We start from the raw sequence: 13,484 nt of genomic DNA on the forward strand, positions 1-13,484 counted from the left end.
TTAAGCAGGTATTCTTTATTATGGCGCCAGGCACACAGGGGATCTCTCCTCCAAGCGTGCGCGCCAAACACCCTGTCATTTCAGGTTAAATACAGTCACAATATACATATGCATTATATTTCCAAGAAATGCTTAGCATATTCATGACTTTTCCGAGAACGAATTAGCATATGTTAATGTCTTTCACGCATGTCTGTTAACGTCCTCGGGTGGTCTTTGGGGGTCCTAAGATGAAGGCTTATACTCCTCATCACAGTGTCTGCTGGTTGATCTTTGTTTCTGCGCAAACTCAGTTCTAAGATCAGTATACCGTGTCCTTCCAGGTGCATCTGCCCCCCCAAGGCCGAGCTGTCTGGAGTAGAATTATTTAGGAGTCTCTTTTATCCTACAGTTATCCCAATTATTCGCTGAGGACCAAGACTGCTTTTGTTTGACTTAATTATTTTGTCTAACAACTTAAAGTGATAACTTGTGTCTACATTCATCCACTACATTCCTTAATAGAAACAGGGATTAGTATAACAGTTACATCATTAGATCACTATGTATGCAGGAATACAAACTATAATAATAAAAACTACTAACAACTAGAAAATATTAAAGCTTCTTTGTTATAGTTTCATGTTTCTTACGATCCCTTCTATCATTTCTTACACATCCCTAGAATATTTTGATATGTGAACACACAGTTATTTTTCAAAAAAAGCATATCCGAAACTCCTTCTCAGGGTATTCTACTTGGTAAAAGCTGTGGGAGGAGAGGAAGGATGAAGAGCAGAAGGGATGTGTTTGTGGATTTGCATTTTTTTTGCTTTTTGACATTTGTGGACATACCTGATAGAGTTGTAAGAAGTCCTGGTTTTGTTGGATGAAAATGATTTTGTAGATGTAGTATTTGTTATATTTGGGGATCTTGGTTTTGGTCAACACTCTGCATTGTTTCATACTCTAAAAAACTGTAAGCCCTATTATGGATTAAATTTATGTAATTTAGGTAGGTGACCAAATTCACAGGTACTTTTTTGTTTGTAGAGAATACAAAAAAAACCTAGTCTCCTACCCTGAGATTTTTTGTTTATGGAGAATAAAGGTAGACTTGCCTCCTCATTTTTAGACTTCATTATTTTATTTGCTCAGCAAATTTTTTTTTCTGCTACCATTATTTTGCAATTAACTGTTTCTGCCCATGTCAAGTGTCATTTCTATTACTTCCTATCTTTTCCTGGAAAATTTCTTGCATGCTGTTGCTGAGCTGTTTAGATATAAAGAGCACGAAATATACTACTGATACCCCTGCCACCCTCTGGGGAGGGGAAGAGAATTTGCAAGAAATACTTTGTTAGTCAGAGTTGAAGCTAGCCATCTCAACTTCACTGTAGAACTTTGATCTATGGTGACATCTCACAATACTTTATCAACTTTAAACTTTGCAATATCTTCTGTGAACTCTGAAAGGTACCACTAATTGCAGAGTAGAAGAAAAGTTATCATTAAGGCTCATTCTTTGGTACTAGAAATTCTAAAAGATAATTTTCTGTATAATTTCAGTACAAGACTGAGGGATATGGAAGTATGAAAACTTATATAAAGAAAATTATTTTTATTGGCTTTGGAATTGTTGATGAATTCTTTATTGAGCTATGTTTATTTAACTCAAGATATAGCAGTGGTGCTCTTTAGTTGAATAACAGTTGTCAAATACTGATTATAGTATTTTTTTCTATTAGACGAGCAAGTGCTGCACTCAATTGCTTAAAACGTTTTCATGAGATGAAGAAAAGAGGACCTAAACCTTACAGCCTCCATTTAGATCATATTATTCAGAAAACGATCTCAACCCACCAAAAAAGGGATCAGTACCGTGTGCAGAAAGACATCTTTATTTTAAAGGTATTACCATTATTGATTTTTCAAAACCGAATTGGATTTTGTATTTTGGAGACTTAGATCCCCCCCCAACTTCACTCTCTTATTTAATTCAGAGCCATTTATGTGATTTCTTTGTAGAATTTTATTTTATTCATCTTCTAGCTACTTGTGGATACTATATTGTATTTCTAGAAATTGAGGAGTGAAATTACAATAATTTTTAATGCTTTTTAGTCCCAATTATGATCTCTTACTATTGGATTTTTAATGCAGTAATATAACCATGCAATTTACTTTCAAATGCAAAATACTGTGGAGCATAGCCCTTTTAATGATTATTACATGAACAGTAAGTATATCATGTGACAAGACACAATGCAAGGAAACTTACTGTAGTTTTTTATGTCTGTATTCCAGGATACAGAAGAAGCACTTGTAATGAATCTTCGAGACAGCCAAGTTCTCAATCATAAAGAGAACCTTGAGTGGAATTGGAATCTGATAGGGACCATACTGAAGGTGAGCATAAAAAGCGTGTGAATAGTATTTTTATGAAATTATTTGGAAGGAAAAAAAAAAGTCTCCATTTCACATGTGAGCTTTGACTTTCTAATATCAATTCCGTACAATATCCGATAACCTGTTTTATTTCAGAAAATTAGGATCTCATGGGTTTAATCACTGCTGATATAGGCTCTTGTATACAGCCTTTAAACTATATACAAAAATACACTACAGTTAAATTCACAAGTTTCTTAATAAGCATATATTAAATTTTATTTAACTTTATTTGTATAGAAATAGACTTTGTAGAATGAGATATAGTGACTTTAAAGTTGCTAATACTTTAGACTTCAGTCTAAACTACGTAAGGATACTGCCTTGTTCAGTTTCATAGCAGACTTTTTTTTTTTTAAGAAAACATATAATGTGCGCTGAAGGTTAAGGCTGGAGGTGGGTTATAGATCAAGCTTCAGATACTTAGACTGAGCCACATATGAAAACCTCAGTAGCATGCAGTCTTATTGTATGTTTTGAACTAATATGAATAGTCCTATAGCATCAAGTTCATTACAAAATTAATTTTTTTTCACAAAATACAGGAAATATCTCTGACAAGGGAGGTCATTATCTTAAATATATTTAATGTACAGCTTTTAAGGGACTGCCTCTTTTTTAAGCAGAGGACTTACTTTCTTTGAGTGGGAAAACTTTCTGAGTACTTGATATAGTCTTAGAGCCAAAATAGCTCCTGTCATTCTGTGCACCAAAGCCATCCTTCCATTGGTACCCCAAAGTAACATTTTCTAATGTTTTCTTACTGCCGTCTTTACTATGTTATAAAGATGGCAAAAGTACAAAACAGGATTAATGGTGACAGACGTGATCAAGATTATCTTAAAAAAACACCCCACCCCAAAAAAATCCCCCTAAATATTTCTGTGCAGTTTTTCAGGGACTGATAAACTTGAGAGAGCAAGAATCCATCTGGTATAAAGACCTGAGTTAGGTATATGACAGTAGCTTTGCTCTACTGAATTCCACTGTTTACAGATTTTTTACTGTAACACTACTAGATATCTATGATTATTAATCATAGATATTTCTACCTTTGATTCGATATTAAAATATTATCAAGAAACTGTTCTTCAGAATCTCACTTTTTACTTAGTCTGTGTAGTACTTTGACAATGGAAGTTTTATATAGTTGACAACTAAGGTTTTTTGGGGGTATTTTTCTCCCCTGAAATTTAGGTCAAGCTGTCAGTTTCCATGCTGTCTCAGACCTTCCCTGCAGTATATTTTCTAGCATCAAACAGTTCTAAATATCTCAGAGACTTCTGACTTTCAGAATGAGAAGTTGCTGTGTTTTCTAGTTAAATTCTAACCACTTCTGTTCCTATTAACATTATCTTAGCTTACACTGGTGTTGTGCAGTTTGTCAGAGTGGTCCTTCTTTAGTCCCTGAATCAGCAGGATCCAGATTCCAGTGTTTGGACTTCACTATCTCATGTGGCTACTTGCCTCCCTCCCGTCTCAGTCACAACCTCACGGCTGTGGAGCATCAACTTTCCTACCACCTCACTTCTTGCATCTCATATGGTCCCTTACTGCCTTTTTTTTCTTGCTAAGCTTGCTGTCTAAGCTGCTAAAAGAGCAGAAAAAGTGTCAGTGGTCAGGATGGAGGAACTGAGACTGTGTTAACAGTAGAGCTTCATACTTAATCTGACACTGTGGGTTCAATGTTACTAGTGTAGTCGGCTTTACTAATCATTAACTAGTGCACTATATATCTTAATACTAAGTATACCAATTGGAAATGTAGAACTGTATTGCTTAGGTAGAAAAGAAAAAAGTTTGACGCACTTTTTTCCATCCCTTCCAAGAAGATACTAGTAGCAACAAAAATAAATCTAAAACCATAGAGATAACAGATGGCTGTGAAAACAGAGGAAAATATAATATAAAGAAAGGGTAGGTCCAGAAAAGAGTATTATGGCTTTGTGTGATCCTTTTTAAAATATCTTACAAAGTAACAACTGAGGAGTTTAAATACCATTTTAATAAGCAGTATTTAAATGAGCTATAACAGAAAAATGATTATTTTTAAAACAAATCGGATTAACAGTGAAAACAACAACAACAAAACCCAATTTCCCTGTTATGTGTATCAAAATTTGTTTGCTATTTGCAAAGAAGAAAAAGAGTAAAATTGCTTATTTTTCGTTAACATGTCATAGTTTGCTCTTCTCATTAGAATTATGGACTTGTACACATAGCATGCACCCAACATTCCCTGTCCTTCTCTAGAAAATAATAGAACAGTTCTTGGAGCAAGAATGTGGGCTTTTCAATAAAATGAGGGGTTTTTTTTATAGGTAACATTAGATGCAAGAAAACTTACACTTCTAATTATATGGTGAATAGAACCATAATAGAAATGAGTAAATTTTAGTGACTAATCAAGGACTGATGTACAAGTTTCATATAATGCTATATTTGCTGTTTTTTCTAGTGGCCAAATGTAAATTTAAGGAACTATAAAGATGAACAATTGCACAGGTATGTAAAAATTACATAGACTTCCTTTGAAGAAAGAAATTTGGAAAAACTGGGTTTTAATGTTGCAATAAACTATTCCTTGATGTGTCACATTTCTAAAACTTAATCTATAGATAAACAGCAAAAATGAAAATTTAGATAATTAGGTTGCAATATTTGCTTTAAATACACAGGTCTTTAAGCTTTAGTGGTTTCTTTTCTGTGCACAGCTACTTTATATATTTATTCCCTAAACAAGAATCATATCAGCTTGGCAAATGCCCTATTTAATTTTATATCTTAAAGTATTACCTCTTTGATGTTTAATACATTAGTGTTTGGTGTCAGCACTTGACAAATTATGACAGAATAGATCTACAGTTGTACAGTTATATAGTTATAGCTTTCACAAAAACCAAGAGGAAGTTATTTCTAGTTGCTATTAATGGCAAGGGAAGCATGTGTGATTTGAAAAGACAGTCAGTACAGCTCTGATTCTTTTCATGTCTTTTAACATTAAGGCATTTTTATTACATTTGTGCATGTGTGGTAATAGTGTTACTAATTGTTCTTGGATGTCACTTTTAAAATGCATTTCAGAAATTGATTTGATTAAACAAACTACTTTGAAGAGTAATTCTGTATTTGTAGGCATGAAAAGCTACTTCTACATGATTTTGAGGAAAAACGTAAAGCTAAAACATATCCTGAAAGGCTCACGCTGCATAATTTTAAATTTTTACTAAAAAGTAATCAGGCAACTTTTATATAGTGTTCCCAGCATAAGTGGTAGTCCCATTGTAATCATAGTCATAATTTAATTTTATATTTGTGGTTTTTTCTGATTTTTTTTCCTTCCCTAAACATTAATTGCTAATATGTATGTTGTGGTAAAGGATTATTTACCAAATCCAGTGGTTTATAACATTGCTTCTCTAAAGGAAAATCTGCAGTCCTGGCTCTGACACATCTGCTCCTCTACCTACCTACCTGGGACAGTGTTCCTGTTCCCTGGTTTTGTGCTGCACTCAAGCATTGTTCAGTTCCTAAATATTTTAATTCTAAATAAATTAAGAAAACCTAAGACTGAGTTAATGTAAAACTTTTACAGATGGTTAATCCTTTGTACAGGATTGTGGGTTAGGTGCTTTAATGGCTTTAAAATGCTGTTGTTCTTGTTTATTATAACTAACCCCCAAATCTCTCTAGTTTAACTGCTGATCATAAAAAAATTTCAGCCACTTTGTTTTTGAAGTGTAAAGTAAATTTATTTGTCTTTCCATAAGTTAATTTTTTTTTTTTTACTGTTAGTGTTTTTGTGATGATCTTATGGCTGTTAAAGTGAAATTCAGGATATTTTTGATATAGATTCCTTCATTTCACAGAGATACAGTTAATGCAGTGTGTGTATACACATGTACGTGTATATACATACATATATACACACTTAAGTATACCGAGTGGTCAGTGAGGTGGATTGAGAACTGGCTGAATGGCAGAACTCAGAGGGTTGTCATCAGGGGCGCTGAGTCTAGTTGGAGGCCGGTAACTAGTGGTGTCCCCCAGGGGTCAGTACTGGGCCCAGTCTTGTTCAACTTCTTCATCAATGACCTGGAGGAAGAGTTAGAATGTACCCTCAGCAAGTTTGCTGATGACACAAAACTGGGAGGAGTGGTGGATACACCAGAAGGCTGTGCTGCCATTCAGCGTGACCTGGACAGGCTGGAAAATTGGGCAGAGAGGAACCTGATGAGGTTCAACAAAGGCAAATGCAGGGTCCTGCACCTGGGGAGGAACAACCCCATGCACCAGTACAGGCTTGGGGCGGACCTGCTGGGGAGCAGCTCTGTGGAGAGGGACCTGGGTGTCCTAGTGGATGACAGGTTGACCATGAGGCAGCAGTGTGCCCTGGCTGCCAAGAAAGCCAATGGGATCCTGGGGTGCATTAGGAGGAGTGTGGCCAGCAGGTCGAGGGAGGTTCTCCTTCCCCTCTACACTGCCCTGGTGAGGCCTCATCTGGAGTACTGTGTCCAGTTCTGGGCTCCCCAGTTCAAGAAAGATGAGGAGCTACGGGAGAGAGTCCAGCGGAGGGCTATGAGGATGGTGAGGGGACTGGAGCATCTCTCCTACGAGGAGAGGCTGAGGGAGCTGGGCTTGTTTAGCCTGGAGAAGAGAAGGCTGCGAGCGGACCTAATATATGCTTATAAATATCTGAAGGGTGGGTGTCAGGAGGATGGGGCCAAGCTCTTTTCAGTGGTGCCCAGTGACAGGACAAGGGGAAACGGGCACAAACTGAAGCATAGGAAGTTCCATCTGAACATGAGGAAGAACTTCTTCCCTCTGAGGGTGACGGAGCACTGGAACAGGCTGCCCAGGGAGGTTGTGGAGTCTCCTTCTCTGGAGATATTCAAGACCCGCCTGGAAAAGGTCCTGTGCAGCCTGCTGTAGGTGACCCTGCTTCTGCAGGTGGGTTGGACTAGATGACCCACAGAGGTCCCTTCCAACCCCTACCATTCTGTGATTCTGTGATGTGTGTATATACACTCGCATATAAATGTGTGTGCTAATATATATATTTATTGCTAATAACCCAGAATAAAATACACTTGATTTGACACATTTTAAAGAAGTCCTCAGATTTCCTTTATAATTGGTCCTATGTTTGGAGTTGGAATAGTGGCTTACTCTCACTTTTTCAACTACAGGCAGTGCTTTAGTTATGCTTTCTTAATGCTTGACATGTCTACCTTCAGACAGAACATTCTGTGTTTTTTTAAAGCACAAATGTGTTAAATTTTTGACTGAGAATTTATGAGGGGAAGCCCTTTGCTGAAGATTTATTCCTGAAATGGAAAGCTCAAGCTATATTGCTCGTCATAGACGCTCACTCAGGCTTTTTGAAACTGCGTTTGCAGTCACTGTGTTGTGCTTCAGAAATGCTGAAGTTAGGTGAATGAAAATATTGTTACTGAATAAATATGGCCTTTTTCTGGCAGAACATAGTTTTTTTTCACAGTAGCGTTAACTATTACAGCTAAAGAAATGTTATGTCACATAAACGTTAAGGCAGACTCTTCTTTAGCTCTTTGTAAGTCTAGATAGTATAGTCTTTGAAACTCACCACAGGATAAATAACAGCAGAATAAATTATAAGCATGAGAATGAGAAGGAAGCTATGGGTTCTAAGAGCATAGAGATTTTGAGTTCCTTTGCTGATTTTAAGTCATGGCATAGCAAACCCTTTATAGCAAACTACTGTTTTAGTAGTTTAGTGCAGATACAGCTGCATCTCAGAAATTGTGTCTGGATGGACTCATTACTGATATCTGCTACTCTCTTTTAATAACTTTTGAAAATTTATTGCCAATAAGCTAATTCAGTGATAAAATATCTTTTATACCAGCATCATTTTGTAATGTGAGACTGTCCTTGTCTTACTGAAAAATAACGAATTCTTTTTTACTTTCCATAGGTTTGTAAGGAGATTGCTATATTTTTACAAGCCTAGCAGTAAACTGTATGCCAACCTAGATCTGGACTATGCCAAGGCTAAGCAGCTCACTGTGGTGGGTTGTCAGTTTACTGAATTTCTTCTTGAATCGGAAGAGGTAAGAAATTTTCAGCTACAAGACTGGAGATAGAATGAGTAGTGCTACTGTATGCCATTTAGAGGAAAAAAACCTTAGTTTTAATAGAGACTTCTGTAGACTTTAAGTGTTAATCCTAAAATGATCAGCATAATTAAGAAATATAACTTAAAATCTTGAATTGTCCAGATAAGACATTGGGGAGATGACTGTGTTTAAGTAGGAGTTTTATTAAATACAGCTTTATTAAATGCAACTTAGAGTTTGGTTGTGGGTTTTTTGTTTCTGTTGGGGTTTTTTTTTTTGTTTGGTTGGTTTTGGGGGTTTTTTTCTATGTATGTCCTTTGTTTCTCTGCCTCCTTTCTTCTTGTGTGCTAAAGACTTTTATGCCTCAGGCCAGAGGAAAATGCCATTGAACAATCCTTTTCTTGGAAAGAATAGAATTGGTCCTAAGATGTGTCCAAGCTAAACTCCTTTTATTTGCCTTGAACCTTTTTCTTTAGTCTGAATTGTGTTTGCTAAACAGCATTTATCTTTTGTATCTGTATTGTGTTAGTACATTTTAAGAAATTTTTAATGATGGATTTCAGTAGAGAGACACAGTTATTAGTAAATGCTATTACTCTTTGTTTTGTTAGGATGGACAAGGTTACCTGGAGGAATTGGTTAAAGATATTGTCAATTGGCTTAACTCTTCATCAGGAATGAAACCTGAACGTAGCCTTCAAAATAATGGGTTACTAAATACCCTTAGCCAGCACTACTTTCTGTTTTTTGGTACTCTCTCTTGCCACCCTCATGGAGTGAAAATGCTTGAAAAATGTAACGTGTTTCAGTGGTGAGTGTTTTTATTCTGTTTGACTTGTGCTTACAGGTATAATTGTTATGAAACTTATAAACTGTGCATGAGGACCACTGTCTATAAAGTTGAAAACTTTGAAATTATTTTGATTTATTTTCAAGTGAAGTTCCTCAGTTGTGGGGGTTTTGGGTGTTTTTTTTAAGAGGTCTTTTAGTCTGTCTTACTGAACAGATATGGGTGATTGTGTTACAAAATAGCTTAGTTTTTCCTGTCCACACCTATCTGACAGAAATCAGTATCAGAAAGGATGATACTGTACCGAAATTTTAAAAAAAAAAAAAAAACAACACAAAAAACTCAAAACAACAACAAACTGTTAGGTATCATACTGTGTGTGAAATGTGATGATGCGCGTTGTACCTAAACTTCAGTCCAATATATTTGAGTGAAGCTGTGGAGTTCAAAACTTTGTTCAGGGACAAATAAGCCTTCCTTTGGGAGTAATTTGGCCAATAGCCAGTTTATTTCAAATATAGTAAATTTTAAGAGAAAATTCAGGTGTTCTGATGTACTCTGTTTTTTTTTAATTAAGTTGTTTTCATTGCTTATTGGAATGCAATTTTTTCTGGCTACAGAAAACTTCATTTACAATAAAATTTAGACAATTAATAGTACTAACCTTATGGCAAGCTGTATACACAGAATGTTTTACAATGTGGAATTGTTAACAGAGCTTCATGAACGTTTATTTTTGTACTGATAATCACCAGTTCAAATATAGTGACAAAACTGTTACACAGAAATTATAAAAAAATGTTTGGTTTTTTTTCCCCCTTGCAATTTAGTGCATTCTTTTGTCTCCCTTTGACTCTAAAAGCTGTAACAGTTTAAAGTCACTCCATTTCATATGACAACTTACTTTGTATTCTTCTGCGTTTATAGAACTGAAAATCTAATTCATAGTACTTAAGTTGAAATTACTGATTGAATAAATAAGTGGGTTTGAGAAGGTTCAAATACTAATTTTTATTCCCTCCCCCCCCCCAGTCTTCTTAATATTTGTTCTTTGAAGAACCAGGATCACTTGTTAAAATTGACTGTTTCTAGTTTGGATTACAGCAGAGATGGATTAGCAAGAGTCATTCTTTCTAAAATCCTGACAGCAGCTACTGATGTAAGTTTGATTCAACTTATGTTCCATTGTTATTTGCCACTAGACATTTATTTTGTTATTCAAGGTGCATGACTTTGTTTTTAAGACAATATATATGCAGAAAGGTTTTTATTTTTGTATTTGGAGAAATGAGACTCCTCATATAGCTTTTTTTTCACACCTTGTATTGTATTTGTGCTCAAGAAATTAAGTCATTTAAAGAGATGTTTCTCTCATGTATGAAGGGGGTTAAAGTCTTTAAATGCGTAAATCAAATGTAAACCAAATACAACATTACTGTCTAGGTCAGTGAACATCCTAAATCAATGCTGAAGGCATTGTTTTCACAGACAGAAATGTGTATTTCTAGCAGTAATAAGCAAGTTAACCTTCCAGTGATAGATACCGTTTTGATAATGATTGAGATTACTGTGGTGGAACTGAGTTGAAGCTATAGCTCCTGGAACAAGGGGGTGGTTCAGAAATAGGCATTGGGTTTTGTACTTCTGAATCAAAGAAGGTGAGTGGAAATAAGATGCAGACTTAAGAAATTAAGCTCTTGAACCTTTAAGAAAAGAGAAATCAATCATAGAATCATAGAATGCTTTGGGTTCGAAGGGACCTTCAGAGGTCATCTAGTCCAACCCCTCAGTTGTAACATAGTAGACAAGCAAGCATTAATGTCAGGGAAATGACAATTATTAAGTTGAAATCTAACTAGGAAAGAGCTTTCAGTACTTCAGGAATAGCTATTCCTCTGTCATCTGGACAAGGCAGAGTATGCTCTAGAGTCGATACAAGAGGGAATAAGGTAGACACTAGCTTTAAATACCTCGTATGTAAGACGAGGAGAGGGAAAGAAAGAAATCAAGGATATTTCTCTGAGACTACCAAAGATGTGATGATTCTTATAGGTAAAGAGACAAGTCTGAAAGTAATAGGGTTGAAAGAATGACTCATTGAAAGAAGAGGGTAAGACTCCCTACTGGCTAATTTTTAAGTAATCTTTCAAAGAAGTGATGGCTTTGATATCCTTTCTCCAAAGGTGTTTTATGCCTAGTCTGAGCAAGGAAATAGAAATTCCGATATTGTGAGGACACATGCCTGTGTCTTTATTAGACTTATAAGCTCCTGTTAGATGACTGCCAGTTAAAAGCAGTTTAGACAGTGGACTTCATTTAGCAGTCCAGGCATGCTGTCACAGTCTGCTCAATGAGGTATACAGTTCCACAGATAATTTTAGGCATTTTATTATGAATTAGTATTTGTGTTTTAGATTTTGGGAAAGATTTATTGATCCTGATATCTAAGGTATCAGGACTTAAATTCTGTTTTGAGAGAGATTCTTCCAAACGTTTTCAAGCATCCAGTACTTACACCAAAAGCTTTATGTTAGTGGGAACGGGTTCATCTTCTTCCACATATATTTAACTCTGATACATGTATCACTAGCTATAAGCAGACTGGCTTGAAGTGAGATGCAGATACTGTCTGAACATACTGTCCCAAGCATATACAAAGCCAGAAAGCAGTTGAGAGCTGTTGCTGCCATTAGTGATAACTAAAAATACAATTTCCACCTATTTGTAGTTCAGCTTAATGAGCAATGGGTAGTAAACACTTCTTGTACTTTGGATGTGAATAGGATAGACACTCTCTGGCACCTTAGAAATTAAGCAAGCTTGTAGAGCCATGTACTGGTTTTGGCTGGGATAGTTAAATTTCTTCATAGTAGCTTGTATGGGGCTATGTTTTGGATTTGTGCTGAAAACAGTGTTGATAACACACTGATGTTTTAGTTACTGCCAAACAGTGCTTACACAGCATCAAGGCCTTTTCTGCTCCTCACACCGCCCTGTCAGCGAGTAGGTTGGGAGTGCACAAAATGTTGGGAGGGGACACAGCCGGGACAGCTGACCCCAACTGACCAAAGGGAGAATGGATTGAGAGAAACACGAAAACGTTCAGAGGGATGGAACACCTCTCCTATGAGGAAAAGCTTGAGAGAGTTGGGGTTGTTCAGCCTGGAGAAGAGAAGGCTCCAGGGAGACCTTATAACAGCCTTCCAGTACCTGAAGGGGCCTACAGGAAGGATGGAGAGGGACTTTTCACAAGGGTGTGTAGTGATAGGACAAGGGGTAAAGGCTTTAAACTGAAAGAGGGTAGATTTAGATTAGATATAAGGAAGAAATTCTTCACCATGAGGGTGGTGAGGCACTTGAACAGGTTGCCCAGAGAAGCTGTGGATGCCCCCTCCCTGGAAGTGTTCAAGTCCAGGTTGGATGGATTTCTGAGCAACCTGGTCTAGTGGAAGATGTCCCTGCTCATGACAGGGGGCTTGGAACCAGATGATCTTTAAGGTCCCTTCCAACCCAAACCATTCTATGATTCTATGATACTCCATACAATGTGATGTCACATGGTGACATTGCTCAGCAATAAAACTGGGAGGGTGGTTGGTGAGGGGGCTGCTGCTTGGGGACTAGCTGGGCATCAGTTGGTTGGTGGTGAGCAGTTGTTTTCTTTGCATTGCTTGTTTTTCTTGGGTTTTATTTTCCTCTCTCTTTGTTGGTTTTTTTTTCTTTTTTCTTTTCTTTACATTTTTTTCTTTTAATTTCTTTTTAATTATTAAACTGTTTTTATCTCGACCCACAAATTTTCCCACTGTTACCCTTCCGATTCTCCCCCCATTCCACTGGGGCGGAAGTGAGCGAGTGCTTTGTGGTGCTCAGTTGCTGGCCAGGGTTAAACCATGACAGGCCCCCAGGTTTACCCATTTCAGTTCTGGTCTGTTTGGGATTGTGAAAAGGATTAGAGATCATGATCTGAATTTTAATAGGCCTCACTGGTATTACCATGAGTATTTAATGCCAAGCCTTGATAGATGTCGAGGTAGAACTCCTTGGAGAAAGCTAAGAGACATTATACAGACTTAGAAACTTAAGAACTCAAATTATGGAGCTCCAACCTAAATAATTAGTTTTAAAGATAGAAATCTTTCTTGCTAGAAACACTGATACTTTCTCACATC

At 36.7% G+C, this 13,484-nt stretch overlaps 1 protein-coding gene across 1 annotated transcript in view; it reads left to right on the forward strand.

Annotated features, from left to right (window-relative positions):
* The window catches only part of LOC142365591 (rapamycin-insensitive companion of mTOR-like), a 127,131-nt gene that overhangs the window by 86,228 nt on the left and 27,419 nt on the right, over positions 1 to 13,484 (forward strand). Inside the window, exons 17-22 of the mRNA XM_075446498.1 lie at positions 1,728 to 1,890; positions 2,287 to 2,388; positions 4,886 to 4,932; positions 8,384 to 8,519; positions 9,137 to 9,336; positions 10,348 to 10,474. Of these exons, the coding sequence (XP_075302613.1) occupies positions 1,728 to 1,890; positions 2,287 to 2,388; positions 4,886 to 4,932; positions 8,384 to 8,519; positions 9,137 to 9,336; positions 10,348 to 10,474 (775 nt within the window). The remainder of the gene's footprint in view (positions 1 to 1,727; positions 1,891 to 2,286; positions 2,389 to 4,885; positions 4,933 to 8,383; positions 8,520 to 9,136; positions 9,337 to 10,347; positions 10,475 to 13,484) is intronic.

This window comes from Opisthocomus hoazin, chromosome W (genome assembly GCF_030867145.1).
Source record: "Opisthocomus hoazin isolate bOpiHoa1 chromosome W, bOpiHoa1.hap1, whole genome shotgun sequence".
NCBI lineage: Eukaryota > Metazoa > Chordata > Aves > Opisthocomiformes > Opisthocomidae > Opisthocomus > Opisthocomus hoazin.